This window comes from Lepidochelys kempii, chromosome 2, assembly GCF_965140285.1.
Source record: "Lepidochelys kempii isolate rLepKem1 chromosome 2, rLepKem1.hap1, whole genome shotgun sequence".
Lineage (NCBI taxonomy): Eukaryota > Metazoa > Chordata > Testudines > Cheloniidae > Lepidochelys > Lepidochelys kempii.
Genome location: NC_136381.1, coordinates 75,868,901 through 75,888,443, shown reverse-complemented (window position 1 = coordinate 75,888,443; position 19,543 = coordinate 75,868,901). Strand labels below are relative to the sequence as shown.

At 44.7% G+C, this 19,543-nt stretch overlaps 1 protein-coding gene and 1 long non-coding RNA gene across 2 annotated transcripts in view; both read right to left on the bottom strand.

Annotated features, from left to right (window-relative positions):
• The window catches only part of CCDC178 (coiled-coil domain containing 178), a 357,920-nt gene extending 339,139 nt beyond the window's left edge, over nucleotides 1-18,781 (bottom strand). Inside the window, 2 exon segments of the mRNA XM_073331282.1 lie at nucleotides 18,516-18,525; nucleotides 18,527-18,781. Coding sequence (XP_073187383.1) covers nucleotides 18,516-18,525; nucleotides 18,527-18,766 — 250 coding nt within the window. The 5' untranslated portion in view covers nucleotides 18,767-18,781.
• On the bottom strand, nucleotides 6,344-11,169 carry LOC140905922 (uncharacterized). Its single transcript, XR_012156984.2, has 3 exons — nucleotides 10,309-11,169; nucleotides 9,936-10,034; nucleotides 6,344-8,670 (listed from the first exon to the last, which is right to left on the bottom strand). It is a non-coding gene; the product is annotated as an uncharacterized LOC140905922 (long non-coding RNA).
• Nucleotides 18,782-19,543: the final 762 nt, after the last annotated feature.

Genomic DNA, 19,543 nt, shown 5'->3' with positions numbered 1-19,543 from the left:
ATCTTTACTTATATGTGAAAGGGTGTTGCTAAACAACATTTGTAGGATTCTGTTTTCTCATGGGTGCACACAGCTATCAATCAGATCCATCCATGGGCTAAATACAGTGTGAGAGAATACACTTCCTCTTCTATGACTGGAAATGTAGGTTCCTTTTAAAATTACTTGGCCATTAAAACAATAGAAACAGCTGATGAGAAGCTATAATGTCAGCCAAATATGGATGTCCAAGTCTACACAGCCAAATTATTACTACCTAAAAGAACAAAAATTTAGAACATCCAACCTGTTCATCCAAATTAAGGTTACACACATCTAAGATAGAAGATTTTTTTTTACCATCAATAATCTAGCCCTTTGTTAAAACATGTTCAAGAGAAGATCAGATAAGGCTGTATAATTTGTTTATTTGCTTGTTTTATAACACACCACAAAAGTGAAATTAAAGACAGAAAAAGATGTATTGGCATCTGCTATATTTCATTACCTTGACAAAGGCAAGACAGTTCCCTCCAGGATATGTGCCATTAAAATTGCGCATTCTAGCTTCAAATGCCTTATACTATGGGGCTTCCATCTTTTTCTTTGAAAGAATACTCTAGGCGTAAAAGAGTAGAATTTTTAATCAACTTCCCCAGTGAACAATTTCACAAACAGATGGAACACCAATGCTCTCTAACAGATCTTTTGCAGACTCGGGTAAAGGATCTCTAGGTATGTAACCTGACAACAAAAGGGCAAAAACTTCATTGAACATTTTATATTTCTTGAGGCTCAAAACAAGTCCAGCACTGATCTTTAGACAGTTCAACATGAAGGAAGCCAACATCTAGAATATAAGATTTCAAAGTACATGCTGAAATCATTTACTGAAATATATTAATGTAAACCTGTGTAATGTAAAAGGATTTTAAATTAAACTAAGATGATGTTGGGGTGAATCCTAAATTAACTTGGATTCTCCAGAGAAAAGGTTTGAGGGAAAGAAATGGGCCTGAAGAGACAGAAAATTGAAAACAAAATGGAGGCCACACAGTTCCTCTTAATCTTTTACATGGGGTGAGCAGGCCAGCCAGCTCCCATAAACAAAGATTTGGCAGATTCAGTATAAAGCTTTTTGTAAAAAAAATCAGCACAGAACAGAAGAATAAAGCAATAAAGAAGTTTAAGTAAGGCTACGATTTAGTCACCGAGGTTGCGGAAGTCGTGGAATCTGTGACTTCCAGAGACCTCTGTGACTTCAGCCAGCAGTGGTAGGCAGCTGTAGGGTCCCCTGCTGCCCATGAGGGCAGGGAGCTGCGAGGTACCCCCGCCACCTCTAGCAGCCTCTGGAGCTCCAAGCTGCCGCAGGCAGTGCGGGGACCCCAAAGCTCCCGGCCCCTGCAGGTGGCGAGGAACCACACAGCTCCTGGCTGCCATGAGCCGCCACGGGCCCCCAGAGCTGCAGTCAGCGGGGGAACCCTGCAGCTCCCGGCGGCAGTAGCTGGCAGGGAACTCCTGGAGCTGTGGGCCACAGGGGTACCCCGCAGTGCCCAGATGCTGCAAGCAACAGGAGCCCTGCAGCTCCCAGCCCTGGGTGGCGGGGGACCCTGGAGCTCTGACATCCAACTCGCAGTGGGGGCCCCTGGAGCTCCTAGTCGCCGCACAGCTGTCCCGCTGCAGGCAACGTGCAGACCTGCAGATTCCCATTTTATCTCAGATATTTTTTATTAAAAGTCAGGTAAAGGTCATGGCTTCTGTGAAATTTTTCTTTATTGCCTGTGACCTGGCTGTGGCTTTTATTAAAAATATCTGTGACAAAATCTTAGCCTTAATGATAAACTCATTTCTCCAGCTATTACTTAAGTATTTTGTTTTCTCCCCATTTTCTTTGACTGTTTTCTATTTAAGATTGTAAATTCTCAGATAATGTGCTTCAGGCATGTTACCTAAGACAGAATCACCACCTTACAGTGTAACGCTGGCAGACCAGGTGCCATCTCATGTTAAGGCCCATAAGCCTCACTGAACACTGACAAATGCATAGCTGGAAATCAGTCTGACTCACCTGTGTGTTAGTATTGTTAAAACAGGTATTAGATTTATAGGGAAGTGTTTAATGTTTGGAATTTATGAAATGCTTGTGAGTTGCTGCATGCATTAATCTTACTTATAATATCAGTATCCCATGTCATAAGGTAATATGTAACTTTGCTTTGTAACTATAAAAGTGTTTGCTATGAAACTGGAAACTTCCAGAGTCAGGAAAGAAGCATTAATGGTAAATGACTATTTCAATCTTGGTAGAGATATCATCTTCTGTCCAACAAAAGAAGGCCTACAGACACCAGATGAACCATTGTGGAACATCAATTGACAAAAGACTTTATTAATTGCTCTCCCATACCCATGAAGAAGGGACGTGCACAAACCCTCATCCCATCACTGTTTGAACTCCGGAGGAAGTGAATAAAAATCCCTGGCCAGAAGATCTGTATCACTATACTGCTTGGAATTTGGAGAGGGTAGTATTTCTAAGCATAAGAAAGGGATCCCCAAGCTGCTTAGCTTGGGTTAGCCCTCAAGGACATAAAGAGTTTGAACATTACAGCAGCTTCTATTACTTTTGGAAACCTATGACTGTAACTCATTTGTGTGTGTATGTTTACATGCTTTAACCTTGTAAATAACTTTTCTTTTTCCTAATAAACCTTTAGTTAGTTTAATATAGGATTGGCTACAAACATTGTCTTTGGTGAGAGATCTAAGGTATAATTGACCTGGAGTAAGTGACTGGTCCTTTGGTCTGGTAATAACCTGAATATTGTCATGATTTTTGGTGCGGCCATCTATCGCAAAAGCAGGCTTGCCTGAGTGGCAGGATAAACTGAAGTGCCCAAGGGGACTGTCTGTGATTCTATATTAAGGCTGTTATAGTGCTTGAGGAGTTCACACTTAATACTTGGCTGATGAAATCTAATTATAGAACATAAAACCAGTTTCAGGTTTGTGCCCTGGTTTGTAAAAGTCTGCCCTGAGATTGGCACCCACATTGGTGAGTCACTCCAGACAGAGCTATTTTGACACCATTTGTTAGGAAGACAGGAAAGCCTATGAATCACAAACCCTAGAACACAGCAAAGCCTTTGTATTATCCAGAGACAAGCATGGAGTTATGTACAACAGGGGTGTATTTCTGTGTATCCCTTAGAGTTTCACATTGTGTCACACAGCAAACACTAAATCCAAATCCCATTAAGATGTTTGGGACAGTAATCTGTGACAGTTTACTAGCATAATCTAGAGAGGAAGAACAGCCAAATGATTAGAGTGTTAGCCTGGAACTTCAGTGACCCCAGTTTAATTCCCTTCTTTTGTCACAGGCTTCCTGTGTGACCTTAGAGAAGATACTTAATCTCATTGTGGCTCAATTCCCCACCCCTAAAACAGGGATAATAGTACTTCTCTAGCACACAGGGATATTGTGAGGGTACAACAACACATTAAAGATTGTGAGGTGCTCGGATATTGTGGTAATGAGGGCCATTTAAGTACCTGAGATATATAAATAACATTGGGGTAAAGATGCTACTGCAGCACCTGTCTTCATTTCCTTCCCATGAGTCCTTAGGCCAGAACAATAGCACCAGGTTTATTATTCTCTTCCCTATTCCTTTGAGGTTAGAAAGTCTTGGCTGGTGAAAGAGCACTGGAGCTACCTCAATTCCATTGCTGATGTTGGGTAGTCAAATATCCTTGTACTCTTAGACTCAACCAAAAATATTTAAAAGGATGAGTACTGCTGATATTCATTCTATTAGGCACATTGATTATTTGATCTGCCTCCTTACATGTGATTAAAAATAAACACCATGTAATATTAGAGAGACTAGGTGGGTTTGGTGATATCTTTCATTTGACATGAGCGATACACGCTTGTCTCTCTAACATCCTGCAATCAACATAGCTACAGCACCACTACATATCATGTAATGTAACATTTCTACTGAGTACAACAGCAAATCTTAAACTGACTCTTTCCATTCTGTTTTATATGTTTAAACGAAATACAGTGAATACTGGTTACCATGGTAACAACAGAATTGAGGAAACTTAGTTTCGGTATAATTGCTCCATATGTTCATACAAATCACATCTCTTACTCTGAGCATTAAAACTGAAGACCACTTTTGAACTCAATTTTTTTAAAAGAAATAATGGTGTAACATAAAGAAAAAACACATTGCAATAGTTTATATACCTGGCAGATGATATACTTCTGTTATCATTCATTGATGTATTTTTTTTATATTATTGTATAATTCTTGTAACAGTCCCCATTCAATTATTTTCTATTTGTTTATTGTAAGCAAGCCAAAGTCTGATAATATTACAATTTCAACATAATTATGAAAGTGAGGCCTATTTGCATTTGGATGAGGTTTATTTTGGATGCTGGATAATTTGTTTATTTAGATTTAAGTAATAGTGAAAAAGACTACAAGAGCTCCTGACATTCACCTAATCTTACAACAGCATAATTTACCCAGCAGCATAAAAAACAAGCATCCAGAGGGAACAAATTAACTCAACTCAACCAGCCAGTGAATAGGCTACACGAAAGCGCTTTTCCACCCTCAATATTATTTACTGGAGCATGCCATAAATCTTCTCCAAAAACCCAATATTAAATGAATGGCAGAATATTGAGATTTTTATAGTTGTGGTCCAACGCTGGACTTCATTCAACTATACTGCTTTATTTGCTAAACATTTTTATGTCATTTTTGTTGCTGCAGAGATCCTAGTGGCCTTTTGGAATGAACGCCGATCAATTACAAGTTATAACAACAATGGCAATGATAGCAAAACAAAACAAAAAAGCAATTCACTGCTATGTCTAAACATTAAAGCAACTTTGGTCCTGTATAAAAAGGACCCCAACTCAATGAATAGCGTTATATACCTTTGGTGGTTCTATCAATGTTGATTACATGAAAATACATAGTGCTCAACTTCTCACCATCTAAGCAAGTATAACAATTTCCTAATGGTTTTGGGAATAGGGTAGTAGCAGGCTGGCATCCCTATAGAGAATTACAGTTCTGGTGCATTACCCAATTCTACTGACACTGTTTTGTCACATTAACCATAAGTAGGGTGACGAGATAGCAACTGTGAAAAAATGGGACAGGGGGTGAGGGGTAATACGCGCCTATATAAGAAAAAGTCCCAAAAAACAGGACTGTCCCTATAAAAACGGGACATCCGGTCACCCTAACCATAAGTAAGGCTAAGATTTTGCCAGGGATATTTTTAGTAAAAGTCAGGGACAGGTCAAGGGCAAACCAGAAAAATTCACAGAAGCCATGACCTGTTCCTAACTTTTACTAAAAATATCCCTGACAAAATGAAGATCTGCGGATCCCCACACTACTTCAAGTGGGGCAACTGCAGCTCCAGGAATCCCCTGCTGCCCGCAAATCAGCCCTTCCCTGTGAAATCTGACCTTCCCTGCTGCTGGGAGCCTGGGGCTCTAAGCTGCTAGTCCAGCCACACTGGGGACGGACAGGAGTTGTCCTTCCCCTGCGTCACTACTCTTGGTGGAGAGATCAGACCCACCTCCAGAACTTGGTGGTACACACTTACTTTGCACTGCAGGTGCCTGGGAGCTGGGCTCCGGGCTTCTGTGCCCTCCCCCGCATTTCCTGCCACAGCTCTGGGTGCTGAACTCGTGGCTTCCTCCCCCAGCAGCTCCTGCCAGGGCATCCCAGGTTCTGGGCTTCTTCTCCCTGTTGTTCCAGCTAGAGCTCAGGTCACACCCAGCAGCTCCAGCCTGGGCTCAGGACTTCTGCTCCCCCCACCCCACCCTTACCTTAGCTCTGGACTTCCTCCCCCAGTGACTCTAGCCAGGCGCTTCTGCTCTGGCTGGTGTAGTGTGAGAAACTGAAACTGCTATATCTGTAGTAGGAATTTGCTACATCAGATAGCAGTTTCTTACAATCGCTTACATTTGAGTAATTGCTACAGATAGCAAATTCCTATGGGTAGCAGTTTCTCACACTTCATCAGGGCAGTCCTGGCTCAAGGCTGCCCGGGCTCGAGGCTTCAGCCCCACGGCTGCACCTGAGGCTCAGGGTGCCCAGGGCTTCTTCCCCAATGGCTCCTGCTGAGGCTCAGCGTGACCTAGTTGGGACTTCCACCCTGGGGCTTCTTCTGGGGCTGGGCACCCATTTTTCCAGGTGGCCCCCAGATTGGCCAGGGGGTGGTGGCCCCTGCCTTAATCTGTCACTGGCCTGGACTAGCAGCTAGGAGTCCCCGGCTGGGGCGCTCCTAGCAGCATGGGGGCAGTGTTTTCCTCAGGAATTGAAATGGGGGGGCGGGGGTTTCGCATTTACGGGGGGGGGAGTCAGGGCTGATGAGGGGTGAGACCATGAGGGTGAAGGTGGGCTATATGGCACCATAGTAAAAACTGAAAAATGTTTCATGACCATTTTATTAAATTTAACTCATGTTTTAAAATCACCACACAAATTGAAGTTGGCTACTCAAGGCTTCTATGAAGCACTACGTCTACATCCTTCTTGGTTTCTTGTTAAAATTTTGCACAGCTCTGTTAATGAACTTCTTCAATGCAACGCATTCATCTTTGATGGCTTCTCGTTTGTCCGGTACTTCCATTCCTTCAATTGATATGCTCATTTGTTCATTCACATGATGAGGCAGAAGGCAACTTCTTTCAGAACACAAAATTCTATTCAATGATGAAAAAGAACAGTCAGCTGTAGCCGCTGTGACTGGGAGTAACAAGAGATGAATTCCTACTTCTTTCATCCCAGGAAACGTAGTGCAAGGATCGGGTCGAGCCACTAGTGGTGATAAAAAAGAAGCTGAAGTCAAATCTTCATTCATTCGCCATATGATATTCCACTTTGTGTTCAAATTCTCTATTCTGTCCTGAGCACATGGCAGCCCCATTGCTGGTAGTGCCTCACTCCACTCAACTATCAGTGTTTTATAGGACAGGGATCTGTAAAAGCTACGTAGAGGTTGAGCAGAATCAAGAAGTCGCTGTTGTCTATTTTTAAGAATCGAGTCTGTGTACTTTTTCAGTTGTCTTAAAACTTTTTGTCCTCTTCACTTAAGGATTCAATATAAATGCCTTCATTAGTCAACTTCCGGACTGAAATCTTTGCTTCTTCCAGTACTCTGATTGATCCAAATGTAGCTTCTATTGCTGGACAAAGTTCTACTACTGCTGCTGCTAATGACCCAAGTGGTTTCAACAAGAGAGAATGGCAATAGTCTTTTCTGAATGTAGTAGCAAAAATAATCCACTAGCCTCACTACTTAGATCCATCCCATCTTAGTAGATACTTTCCAAAGCCAGTAAGAATGGCTGGCGTAATTTTAAGGCAACAGCCAAGGATCACTCATGAGAAAGCCAGTGGGTTTTCACAGTTTGGACTAATTTGAACTTCGGTCCCAGTGTATCTTCTATATTTTCCAAGATATTCAGGGTTGTTGTTTTTTTACTCTTGCTGAAAAAATATAATGAAGACATTAAATGTATAGCTTTTTTAATGTCTTTTGAAGAGTCTGCGGCTCGTACTAGCGCTAGTTGGAGTAGATGGCCTCTGCAGTGTGTATAGGAGAGATTAGGGTTACACTTTTCTCTGAGCAAAGCTTGTACTCCTCCATACCTTCCAGAGAAGTTTGCAGCTCCATCAAATGCACAAGCAGCCATCTGTTTGGAGTCCAATTGACAAGCATTTAACTCTTCGAAGGTGTGAGTTGTCACAGATGCAGCTTATGTCTTCTATAACTTGGACATCTAGAAATGCATCTACTGCCCTAACACTGACATCAAGATAATGTACACAATGACTTAATACTTGATGCCCATTTGAATCGGTGCATTCATCAGCCATGTATGCAAATTTTTTGAATGTGGTGAGAGAGTTCTTCACTTTTTCAACTGGTGAGTCTTTCACTGTTGCACCACATGCTTCTAGCCAGTCAGCTGAGTTTCTTGCAGAAAGACAGTAAGCATTTGCTGGTCTTGCTCGGAACCAGTGTTCAACTTCAGGATGAACAAATGACAATGCACTTAACATTGGCCTCCAGTTTGTAGTGTGTGGTATCTCTTGCTTAAACAGAAAGTATGATGCCACAGTCATGTTTGTTTGCAAGAACTATGTTGTGTCTCCAGCATTCTTAACAGCCTCATTAAGTACTTCTAAAACTGGTTTTTGAAAGTGGGCTTATAAGGCTTTCTGCATGTTGATGCACTCCAGAGGCATCGTGTTTTGCAGCCTTTTCATGTAGTTTGTCAGCATTGGCTTTGCTGATCAGTCTGACAAACCAAGCTCCTCCACTTTTACCAATTATAGCATTGGAAAGCTTTCTTTCTTTGTCAGCTTTTTTGCAAGATGTACACCAGTAGCCATCTTTTGTAACTCTGACTAACAAACATCGGGAACTGCCTTTAGGTTTTGGAGACACTGTTTCTTCAGTAGGTAGCTGTATTTGTGCGTCGGGCTGGTCGGATGTCAATACACCACTTGAACCTTCAAATGACATGTTGATATATTATCGGTTCTTGATGCGTTCGTCACCTTAGCTGGTTTTTGAGGCCTTTGAGTGGAAAAATTGTTGCATTGTTTTTTGGCTTTTCATTTTCACTTTGATCTGCAACGTATAAAAGAGATATGAATAAATTAAATGTTTTGTTAGGATAATGCAAATTTAACATACAGATAATGCAAATTACACAAAAACACATAACAGTACTAGACTTCTAAAACAAATATAATTTTTTTTAAATTATTTAATTTAAATTGACTTTTGAAAAGTAAGCCACCATGGGATGAGAGGGAAGTCCTCTCATGGATCAGTAACTGGTTAAAAGATGGGAAACAAAGGGTAGGAATAAATTATCAGTTTTCAGAATGTAGAGAGATAAATAGTGGTACCCCTGAGAGGTCGCTACTGGGACCATTACTGTTCAACATATTCATAAATGATCTGGAAAAATGGGTAAACAGCAAGGTAGTAAAATTTGCAGATAATACAAAACTATTAAAGATAGTTAAGTCCAAAGCAGACTGCAAAGAGTTACAAAGGGATTTCACAAAACTGTGTGACTGGGCAACAAAATTGCAGATGAAATTCAATGTTGATAAATGCAAAGTAATGCACACTGGAAAACATAATCTCAACTATACATATAAAATGATGGGGTCTAAATTATCTGTGAACATTCAAGAAAGATGTTGGAGTCATTGTGGATGGTTCTCTGAAAACATCCACTCCATGTGCAGCGGCAGTCAAAAAAGCAAACAGAATGTTGGAAATCATTAAGAAAGGGATAGATATTAAGATAGAAAATATCATATTGCCTCTATATAAATCCATGGTACATGCACACCTTGAATACTGTGTGCAGATCTGGTCACCCCATCCCAAAAAAGATATACTGGAATTGGAAAAGGTACAGAGATGGGCAACTAAAATTATTAGGGGTATGAAACAGGAGGGGAGATTAAAATGACTGGGAATTTTCATCTTAGTAAAGAGACGACTAAGGGAGGATATAATAAAGGTCTATAAAATCTTGATTGGTGTGAAGAAAGTGAATAAGGAAATGTTATTTAATCCTTCACAAACACAAGAACTAGCAGTCACCCAATGAAATTAACAGGCAACAGGTTTAAAAACACAAAAAGTACTTCTTCACACAACATAAAGTCAACCTGTGGAACTCTTTGCAAGGGGATGCTGTGAAGACCAAAACTATAACAGGATTAAAAAAAAAAAAAAGGTAAATTCCTGAAGAACAGGTCCATCAGTGGCTATTAGCCAGGACGGGGAGGGGACACCATGCTCTGAGAGTCTCTGGCCTGTTTGCTAGAAGATGGGAATGGGCAACAGGGGATCGATCGCTAGATAATTACCTGTTCTGTTCATTCCCTCTGAAGCACCTCGCCTTCACCACTGTCGGAAGACAGGACACTGGGCTATATGGACCATTGGTCAGATCCAGTATGGTCATTCTTATGTAAAAATTAATTACAATAATAAAAATGTTTAGTACAGAAACTCCCCAACATAATGACCTCTCAAGATAGCAACGATGTGAGATAACAACCTTGGCAAATAAAGCATTTTAAAAATCTTGGCCTACTAGGAAACATATTTATATAAAATTTCCATTCCCAGTCACAAATCTAGCATTCTGGAGCACAGTCACTAAAATATAGTTTAAACAAACAAATGTTTATTTAACGTGCCCCCCCCCCACTTTTCCCTCCACCTCACCCCACTCACCAGTGTTTTCCTTGGTCAGTGGAGAGTCAGAGTTCAGAGGTGCTTTCACGTGAGGTCACCTCCCAGGTAGGATTCAAGAAGGCACCTTGCTTGTTCCTCCAGTTGCTCACTGTTCACTCTGGCCACTGTTGTTCATTGTGCCACTGTTCACTCCATCGAGCTGTTGCCAATGGCCCTGTGCCATCACCTTCTGCTGCCACCTGCCACTGTGACCTCTGTGAGTTGGTCTCTTGAGGTTCCACCCAGCTCTCAGTGATTTCAGCTGAGCTCTCAGTGGAGGAACCTCACTGCTAGTGCAGGCTAGGCCGCCTCTTCCACAGAAACACTGTCCTACAGCAGATCTAAGCACTTAGACCTGATCATCAGTGATTTCAGCTATAGTGGTCACTTAACAAAACAAAGACTATCTATGGAGCCTAATCAGCTCTGTCTTTAAACAGTGGAGAGGGGCAGGTCAAATAGTACTTGTGACTCAGGCAGACCATCAAGCAAAACACCTGTCCCCACTCTCTCTCTTGATGCCCTCAATCAACACAGGCGAAGTACAGTTCCACTGCCCTTTACTCATACAATAAGAACAACAACATTTCATTACCTCTCTTGCCCGCATTCAAGTGATTTGTAACCCAACCCCAGCCAAAATCTATCACTTGGGCAACACAGCTCTATTTGCTGAATACGTAGGAAGATTAGGTGTGAATGTTAATACAATCTGGTCCTGAAGCCTTTTCCCCCCAGCCCCTAGCTCATCACTAGCTGTCAGGGAGAGCTCATTTAGACTTTGCTTACAAATCATAATTTGAAATGATTAGGTTGGCCAACATCACCAAAATGAATGCACTGACATTGTCATAAAAAAACAGCAGCTGTATAAGGAAGCTAGTCTATGTTCATACTTTTCAAATCTAGTATACTTTTTCAGATACACATTTTATCATACACTGTATATGCTTTTAAAGTGTGTATTAATGTTTCAATTACAATTCAAATTTCCAAACAATCACTAAATTGGCAACATTGCATGTAACTAGTTCACAAAACTGGGGTAGGGAAATCCCTACATGGGGCAGAGCCTACCCACCTTCACCTCCTGGAACCTCCTCTAACTACAGGAAGCTCAGAGGCTGCTGCCTAGGCAGAATAAAAGTGAGGGTGGCAATCTTGGGATCCGCTCCTACAACAACTTTGCAATCCACTCCCCCCACAATCCCATTTTGGGTCAGGACCCCCAGGGTTACACCACCATGAAATTTCAGATGTAAACATCTGAAAGCATGAAATTTGACCAATTTTAAAATCCTCTGGCCATGAAACTGACGAGAATGGACCTTGAATTTGATAGGGCCCTAGTGATATCCTGACTCCACTGAAGTCAATGGCCAAACTCCCACTGACTACAATGGAGCCAAGATTTCATTCAGTGTGACTTACAAAATACATATACTTTACATGTTATCACTCTAGATCAGAGGTGGGCAAACTACGGCCTGCAGGACCCTCCTGCCCAGCCCCTGAGCTTCTGGCCTGGGAGGCTAGCCTCCGGCCCCTCCCCTGCTGTTCCCTCTCCGCCAGAGCCTCAGCTCAGTGCGCCACCAGGCACAATGCTCTGGGTGGCAGCGCAGCTGCTGAGCCGCACCCTGACCCGGTGCTCTGTGTTGCATGGCTGGCTCCAGCCGGGCAGCACGGCTACCTGGCCTGGTGCTCTGGGCGGTACGGCTGTAACACTGCCAGCCACTGGTGCTCCAGGCAGCGCGATAAGGGGGCAGGGAGCAGGAGGGGTCGGATAGAGGGCAGGGAAGTTCGGGGTGGTGGTCAGGGGGCAAGGGTGTGGATAGGGGTCGGGGTGGTCAGAGGGCAGGGAACAGGGGGGTTGAATGGGGGCAGAGGTCCCGGGGGGGTGCAGTCAGGAAGGAGGAGGGGTTGGATGGGGTAGCAGGGGGAGGTCAGGGGCAGGAGGTCCGGGGAGCTGTCAGGGGACTTTAGATGGGGCAGGAGTCCCCGGGGGGGGGGACATCAGGGGGAGAGAAGTGGGGGGGGGGGGCTCGGATGGGGCCAGAGGCCACGCCACGCCACACTTGGCTGTTCGGGGAGACACAGCCTCCCCTAACCGGCCTTCCATATAATTTCAGAAACCCAACATAGCCCTCAGGCCAAAAAGTTAGCCCACCCCTACTCTAGGTCAATCAACATCACCCCAGAAAACCCAATAAATCAGCAATAAACTGTGTACCACAAGACTGAAAACAACTAAGGGTTAATTTTAATCTTCTAATTTTTTCATATTAAACTTCAATGTTTTCACCTGGTGCTTTAGGTGTTATTTAAAGAGTATGTGTGGTGTTATACTTGGCTAAAAGTAGTTCCTAGCCACAACTGGCCTTGCTGTGGTATGCTGAAAGGCTAAAATCCTCCTAATCTGATTGTCCCTCAAAAAGTGAATGAAGGACAATATTTACAGACCTATTTATTCTATAAAGCAAGATTTCACTTTGAGGCACTGATCTTGCAAACACTTAGTAACTTGCTTAACTTTAAATATAGGAGTAGTCCCATTAAATAAATAAGTCATCCCATTGAACTTTAAGTTAAGCACCTGCACATATCTTTGCAGGATTTAGATCTAAAAAAATATGTTTGTTGTTAAGACAAAAATAGCTCTTTTCAAGAATATTATAAGTCCATGTTTCCCTTTTACGAAGATACCAGTATTGTTTTCTAGTTCTGAATGAAGCATGATCATTGCAGAATATGTACAATATAATACTGTTTTAAATACACAAATCAATAATACAGAGCCATCTCTACTTTAATTTCCCATTTTAATTTTATTTTGTATTTTAAAACTTCTATATGGTTTGAAAGAATAGGCACAACTTGTTAGAGAACCATATCTTATTTTTACATGTGTTATACTTACTTGAGTTTAGCTGCAAAAATTACAAAAATTAAATGAGATAAAAGTTTGGCAGGAACACAAGTTATTTTAAAAACAAAAAAGGAAAAGATTACACTACTAAACAGTATGAAGTTGCATCTCTGTGTGTTATACTTTAATTGAATATCCGTTGCCAAAGACCACATCTGTGTTGGATAACTATAAACATATTTCTGACTCCAGCTGAACATGAATATTTTGTAGCAGTGTTCAGATCTCAGAAGCTAATTATTTCCTGATACTCTATAAAATTGTTACATTAGAAAATAAAAAAAAAAAACTAAATTATGAGACTGGCTTTTGCTTCATGATCCAGAGTAGGGTAGAGAGTAACTCACACTGTTCAGTACAACTAATGTAGGAGCACAGTATTATTTGACTGCCATTAAATTATATTCTTAGAGCAGGGGTGGGCAAACTACAGCCCACAGGCCGGAACAGGGAACCATGGCCAATGGGAGCTTCAGGGGAGGTACCCAGAGGCAAGTACGGAGCCCTCTGCCGCCCCAGATGTGGTGCCAGCCACTTCCAGGAGCGATGCAGGGCCAGGGCAGGCAGGGAGCCTGCCTTAGCCCCACTGCCACTCTGGAGCCGCTCAAGGTAAGCAGCGCCAGGCCAGAGCCTGCACCCCAAACCCCTCCTGCACCCCAACCCCCTGCCCTGAGGCCTCTCCCACACTCCACATCCCCTCCTGCACCTGAACCCCCTGCCCTGAGCCCCCTCCTACACCCCACTCCCACTCCCAGACCCCTGCCCCAGCCCTACATTCATGGCCCTGCATTCCCACTGAGATGTGGCCCTCGGGCCAAAAAGTTTGCCCACCCCTGTCTTAGAGGATAGGGGAGCAAGATGGATGAGATATTTTTTATTGAACCAACTTCTGTTGTAAGAGAGACAAGCTTTCAAGCCACACAGGGATCTTCTTCAGGTCTAGGGGGAAAAAAACAAGAAGTCCTTGGGGGACCTTAGAAACTATCCAATTTATTTGGGCATAAGCTTTCGTGGGCTAGAACCCACTTCATCAGACGTATGAAGTAAAAGATACACGGCTGTTACTCTGAAACAGTGGTAGCCGTGTTAGTCTGTATCAGGAAAAAAAACTAGGAGACCTTGTGGCACCTTAGAGACTAACCAGTTTATTTGGGCATAAGCTTTCGTGGGCTAGAACCCACTTCATCAGACGTATGAAGTAAAAGATACAGGAGCAGGTATAAATACATGAAAGGATGTGGGTTGCTTTACCAAGTGTTAAGCAGTCTAACAATATAAATCAACTAACAGCAGGATACCAAGGGAAAAGAAATAACTTTTGAAATGATAAGAGAGTGGCACATTACAGACAGTTGACAAGGTGTGTGTAACAGTAGGGAGAAATTAGTATTGGAGAAACCACTTCAGAAGTGGGTCTGATGAAGTGGGTTCTAGCCCAGGAAAGCTTATGCCCAAATAAACTGGTTAGTCTCTAAGGTGCCACAAGGTCTCCTCGTTTTTTTTCCTGATACAGACTAACACGGCTACCACTGTTTCAGAGTAACAGCCGTGTTAGTCTGTATTCGCAAAAAGAAAAGGAGACCTTGTGGCACCTTAGAGACTAACCAATTTATTTGAGCATAAGCTTTTGTGAGCTACAGCTCACTTCATCGGATGCATACTGTGGAAAGTGTAGAAGATATTTTTATACACACACAAAGCATGAAAAAATACCTCCTCCCACCCCACTCTCCTGCTGGTAATAGCTTATCTAAAGTGATCACTCTCCTTACAATGTGTATGATAATCAAGGTGGGCTATTTCCAGCAAAAATCCAGGGTTTAACAAGAACGTCTGGAGGGGGGTGGAGGGTAGGAAAAAACAAGGGGAAATAGGTTACCTTGCATAATGACTTAGCCACTCCCAGTCTCTATTCAAGCCTAAGTTAATTGTACCCAATTTGCAAATGAATTCCAATTCAGCAGTCTCTCACTGGAGTCTGGATTTGAAGTTTTTTTGTTGTAATATAGCAACTTTCATGTCTGTAATCGCGTGACCAGAGAGATTGAAGTGTTCTCCGACTGGTTTATGAATGTTATAATTCTTGACATCTGATTTGTGTCCATTTATTCTTTTACGGAGAGACTGTCCAGTTTGACCAATGTACATGGCAGAGGGGCATTGCTGGCACATGATGGCATATATCACATTGGTGGATGTGCAGGTGAACGAGCCTCTGCTAGTGTGGCTGATGTTATTAGGCCCTGTGATGGTGTCCCCTGAATAGATATGTGGGCACAGTTGGCAACGGGCTTTGTTGCAAGGATAGGTTCCTGGGTTAGTGGTTCTGTTGTGTGGTATGTAGTTGCTAGTGAGTATTTGCTTCAGGTTGGGGGGCTGTCTGTAGGCAAGGACGGGCCTGTCTCCCAAAATTTGTGAGAGTGTTGGGTCATCCTTCAGGATAGGTTGTAGATCCTTAATAATGCATTGGAGGGGTTTAGTTGGGGGCTGAAGGTGACGGCTAGTGGCGTTCTGTTATTTTCTTTGTTAGGCCTGTCCTGTAGTAGGTGACCTCTGGGAACTCTTCTGGCTCTATCAATCTGTTTCTTCACTTCCGCAGGTGGGTATTGTAGTTGTAAGAATGCTTGAGAGAGATCTTGTAGGTGTTTGTCTCTGTCTGAGGGGTTGGAGCAAATGCGGTTGTATCGCAGAGCTTGGCTGTAGACGATGGATCGTGTGGTGTGGTCAGGGTGAAAGCTGGAGGCATGTAGGTAGGAATAGCGGTCAGTAGGTTTCCGGTATAGGGTGGTGTTTATGTGACCATCGTTTATTAGCACTGTAGTGTCCAGGAAGTGGATCTCTTCTGTGGACTGGACCAGGCTGAGGTTGATGGTGGGATGGAAATTGTTGAAATCATGGTGGAATTCCTCAAGGGCTTCTTTTCCATGGGTCCAGATGATGAAGATGTCATCAATATAGCGCAAGTAGAGTAGGGGCGTTAAAGGACGAGAGCTGAGGAAGCATTGTTCTAAGTCAGCCATAAAAATGTTGGCATACTGTGGGGCCAAGCGGGTACCCATAGCAGTGCCGCTGATCTGAACCTGGTGGCTGAACTTTGTGACTTTGTCCTTACCCATAACTATTTTACATTTGGGGACAATGTTTACCTTCAGATCAGCGGCACTGCTATGGGTGCCCTCACCTGCACATCCACCAATGTGATATATGCCATCATGTGCCAGCAATGCCCCTCTGCCATGTACATTGGTCAAACTGGACAGTCTCTCCGTAAAAGAATAAATGGACACAAATCAGATGTCAAGAATTATAACATTCATTAACCAGTCAGAGAACACTTCAATCTCTCTGGTCACGCGATTACAGACATGAAAGTTGCTATATTACAACAAAAAAACTTCAAATCCAGACTCCAGCGAGAAACTGTTGAATTGGAATTCATTTGCAAATTGGATACAATTAACTTAGGCTTGAATAGAGACTGACACGGCTGTTACTCTGAAACCTGTACTTATACTGAGCACTAATGGATTTTTGGTACTATACAAAAAAAGTCAATGCCAAAAGGAGCCTATATACTAAATCAAAGACAACATAATTCAGACACATAATAAAAAGAGTTCAATACTTAGGCTTGTTGTACACACCATTTTTTGTACTGGTACAATTATGTTGATTAGGGGTTGATTAAACAATATAGTTATCCTGGTATAATACTCCATCTCCCTCCCGTGAGTCAATAGCTATAACAGTAAAAAGCACCTTCATATACTGGTATAACTACCAGTATAATAATAATGTTTTGATTATATCAATATAGTTAAAGTGGTAGACAAGCCACTTTGGAAGTAACATTTTGTGTAGACAAGCCCTTAGGAAGTAAAGAATGGTGAGCTTAAAAGAGGCATAATGTTATCAGTATTCAATATTGTTTCTTGCTCATACTGTTAAGGCAGAAGGTCTAGAAATGTTATGTAAAATTATGCAATACCCTAACTTGGCGCGTATGCTTTTTTTCCAATAAAAAACTGTTTCTATTTTCTATTCCTACCCCTAAGCCCTACATGATAGGCAAACTATAAAAGTCAATAAAAATAATTTACTATGACATTTAAGTCACTTTAAATACTAGTAAAATTGGATATTAAGTACAAAGGGAAGTTAAATGTTCGGGTTTAGGATTGTCAAAAATATACTTTTACAAATTTTATCTACTATGAAAGACCCCAAACTCCAGCAACTACTTAAGGCAGATGAATCCAGATACCAAAATAAGGGAGGGAAGTGCTCTGTCCCACCCAAACCAAGAAAAATGTTACACAGTCTACTACAGGACCCCCCAAGCAACAGGAGCCCTGGGACTTCCAATTCCTTCAAGGGGAGACATTCACACTCTGACTCTTTCCTTGGGGGCTTGTTTCAGAACTGCCTACCCAGGTCTGTGATGAGAGACTGAGATCAAAGTCCATCCCCAAGCAGTGGTCTGCCATTGCTGCCAGTCATGCCCTGTTCTTCCTCTCCCATTTAACTCCACTTTGAAAGCCCCCTCTGTGTACAAGGTGAGAGAGACACTTTACTTCAAACCTAACTATAGTCTCTACACTCATTTTTTTCCTGACCAGAAATGGGGATCATAGAATCATAGGACTGGACAGGACTCCCAGCCTAGGGGAATGAAGGGCTGCAGAGCTGGGATAGAGCAGTGGGGTGGGTGCAGAGCCTGATTCAAAGGAGGGGTTCAGGTGTGACAAAGCAGGGTAGAAGCAGTAGGGCAGGAGCAGTGCTGGGGGATGGGAGCAGAGGTTATCCAGCAGAGGGGGAGGATGGGGAGTACAAGCCTGGCAGGAGAAGCAGGGGGGTGGGTGCAGCGCTGGAGGAGGGGAGGAGCAGCAGAGCCTGGCTGGGGGAAGGGGGGTTGCATGCAGAGCTAGGGGGTAGAAGCAACAGGCCAGGTACAGCACTGAGGGGCAGGAGGGAGGCGGGGCAGAGTGAGGACACAGCAATGGGGCGGGGGTGCAAGGCGGAGGCAGTGCTGGCCTAGCGAGGAAGGAGAGGAGACTGTCTAGGAGAGAGGGACGCGGCGCGGGAGACCGAGGAGCGGAGCCTGCCTGCGGCCACGCTCGAACAGCTCCACGGGGAGTCACCCCCCAGCCCAGACAAGTCCCCCACGCGGAGGCCAGAGCGCTGGTCACACGGTGCTGCCTCGTCCGCAGCCGCCTGAGGCCCGCGGCCGCCACTCTCTGCTCAGGGATCCGCCCGGCCCCGCCCAGTCCCCGCTACTCACGTGCTGCGTCCGCCCCGCGGCCAGGCAGAGCAGGGCAGGACCCCGCCCGCTCCCGGGCTGCGGACGGTTCCCGCCGCCCCCGTGGCGGTTGGGGGCGTTGGATTCTCCTCTCGGAGTTCGTTAGTCCCGTCTCCAGGCAACGGCAGCCCCCTCCCGCGCGAGGGCGGGCAGCTAGGGAGCGTCTGCAAATCCCCCTCCCCTTGCCAGGAGGCGGCCCCCCCGCCCCCGTGCCCGGGGCGGCCCAGCCCCATGTCCCTGAGCGCTGAGCCGCGGGGTCATTGGCTGCACAGCGCCGGGCCGCCCTTCCTTCGGCCGAGCCGGACAGTTGTTGTCACCCCACTCCTGCGGGGCCCGGGAGGGGGCTCCCGGCACTGTCCCCATGCGGGTTCTCGTCCCTGCCCGTCCAGCTTGCCCGGCTACCTCTTGTCCTGGGGGGCGGCTGCGGGATGTAGCCAGCCAAGGCGGGGGGGCCAACAGGAGGTACTAGGGCCTCAAACTCCTCTCCACCAACCTGCCCCAGCTAGGGTTGCCAACTTTCTAGTCCCACAAAACCAAACACCCCTGCCTCGTGCCTTCTCCTCGGCCCTGGGGTGCAGGAGGGGGCTGGGGCAAGGGGTTGGGGTGGGGAGGGGTGAGGGCTCCAGCTGGAGGTGCAGGCTCTGCGGTGGGGCTGGGATGGGGGGGTTGGGATGCAGGAGGGGGCTCAGGGCTGGGGCAGGAGGTTGGGGTGCGGGCTCCTGCTGCCCCTGCAGCTCCCATTGGTGGTGGTTCCTGGCTAAGGGGAGCTGCGGAGCCAGCACTCGGGGGCAAGGGCGGCGCACGGCGCTTCCCTGGCCACCCATGCCCCTACGGACCACAGGGACCTGGTGGCTGCTTCCGGGACCCACACGGAGCCAGGGCAGGCCGGGAGCCTGCCTTAGCCCTGGGCCCCCATTGCTCCGCCAACCAGACTTTTAATGGCCCGGTGGGCGGTGCCAGCTGGAGCCGCCAGTGGCCCTTTTCAGCCAGGCATTCTGATCGAAAACCGG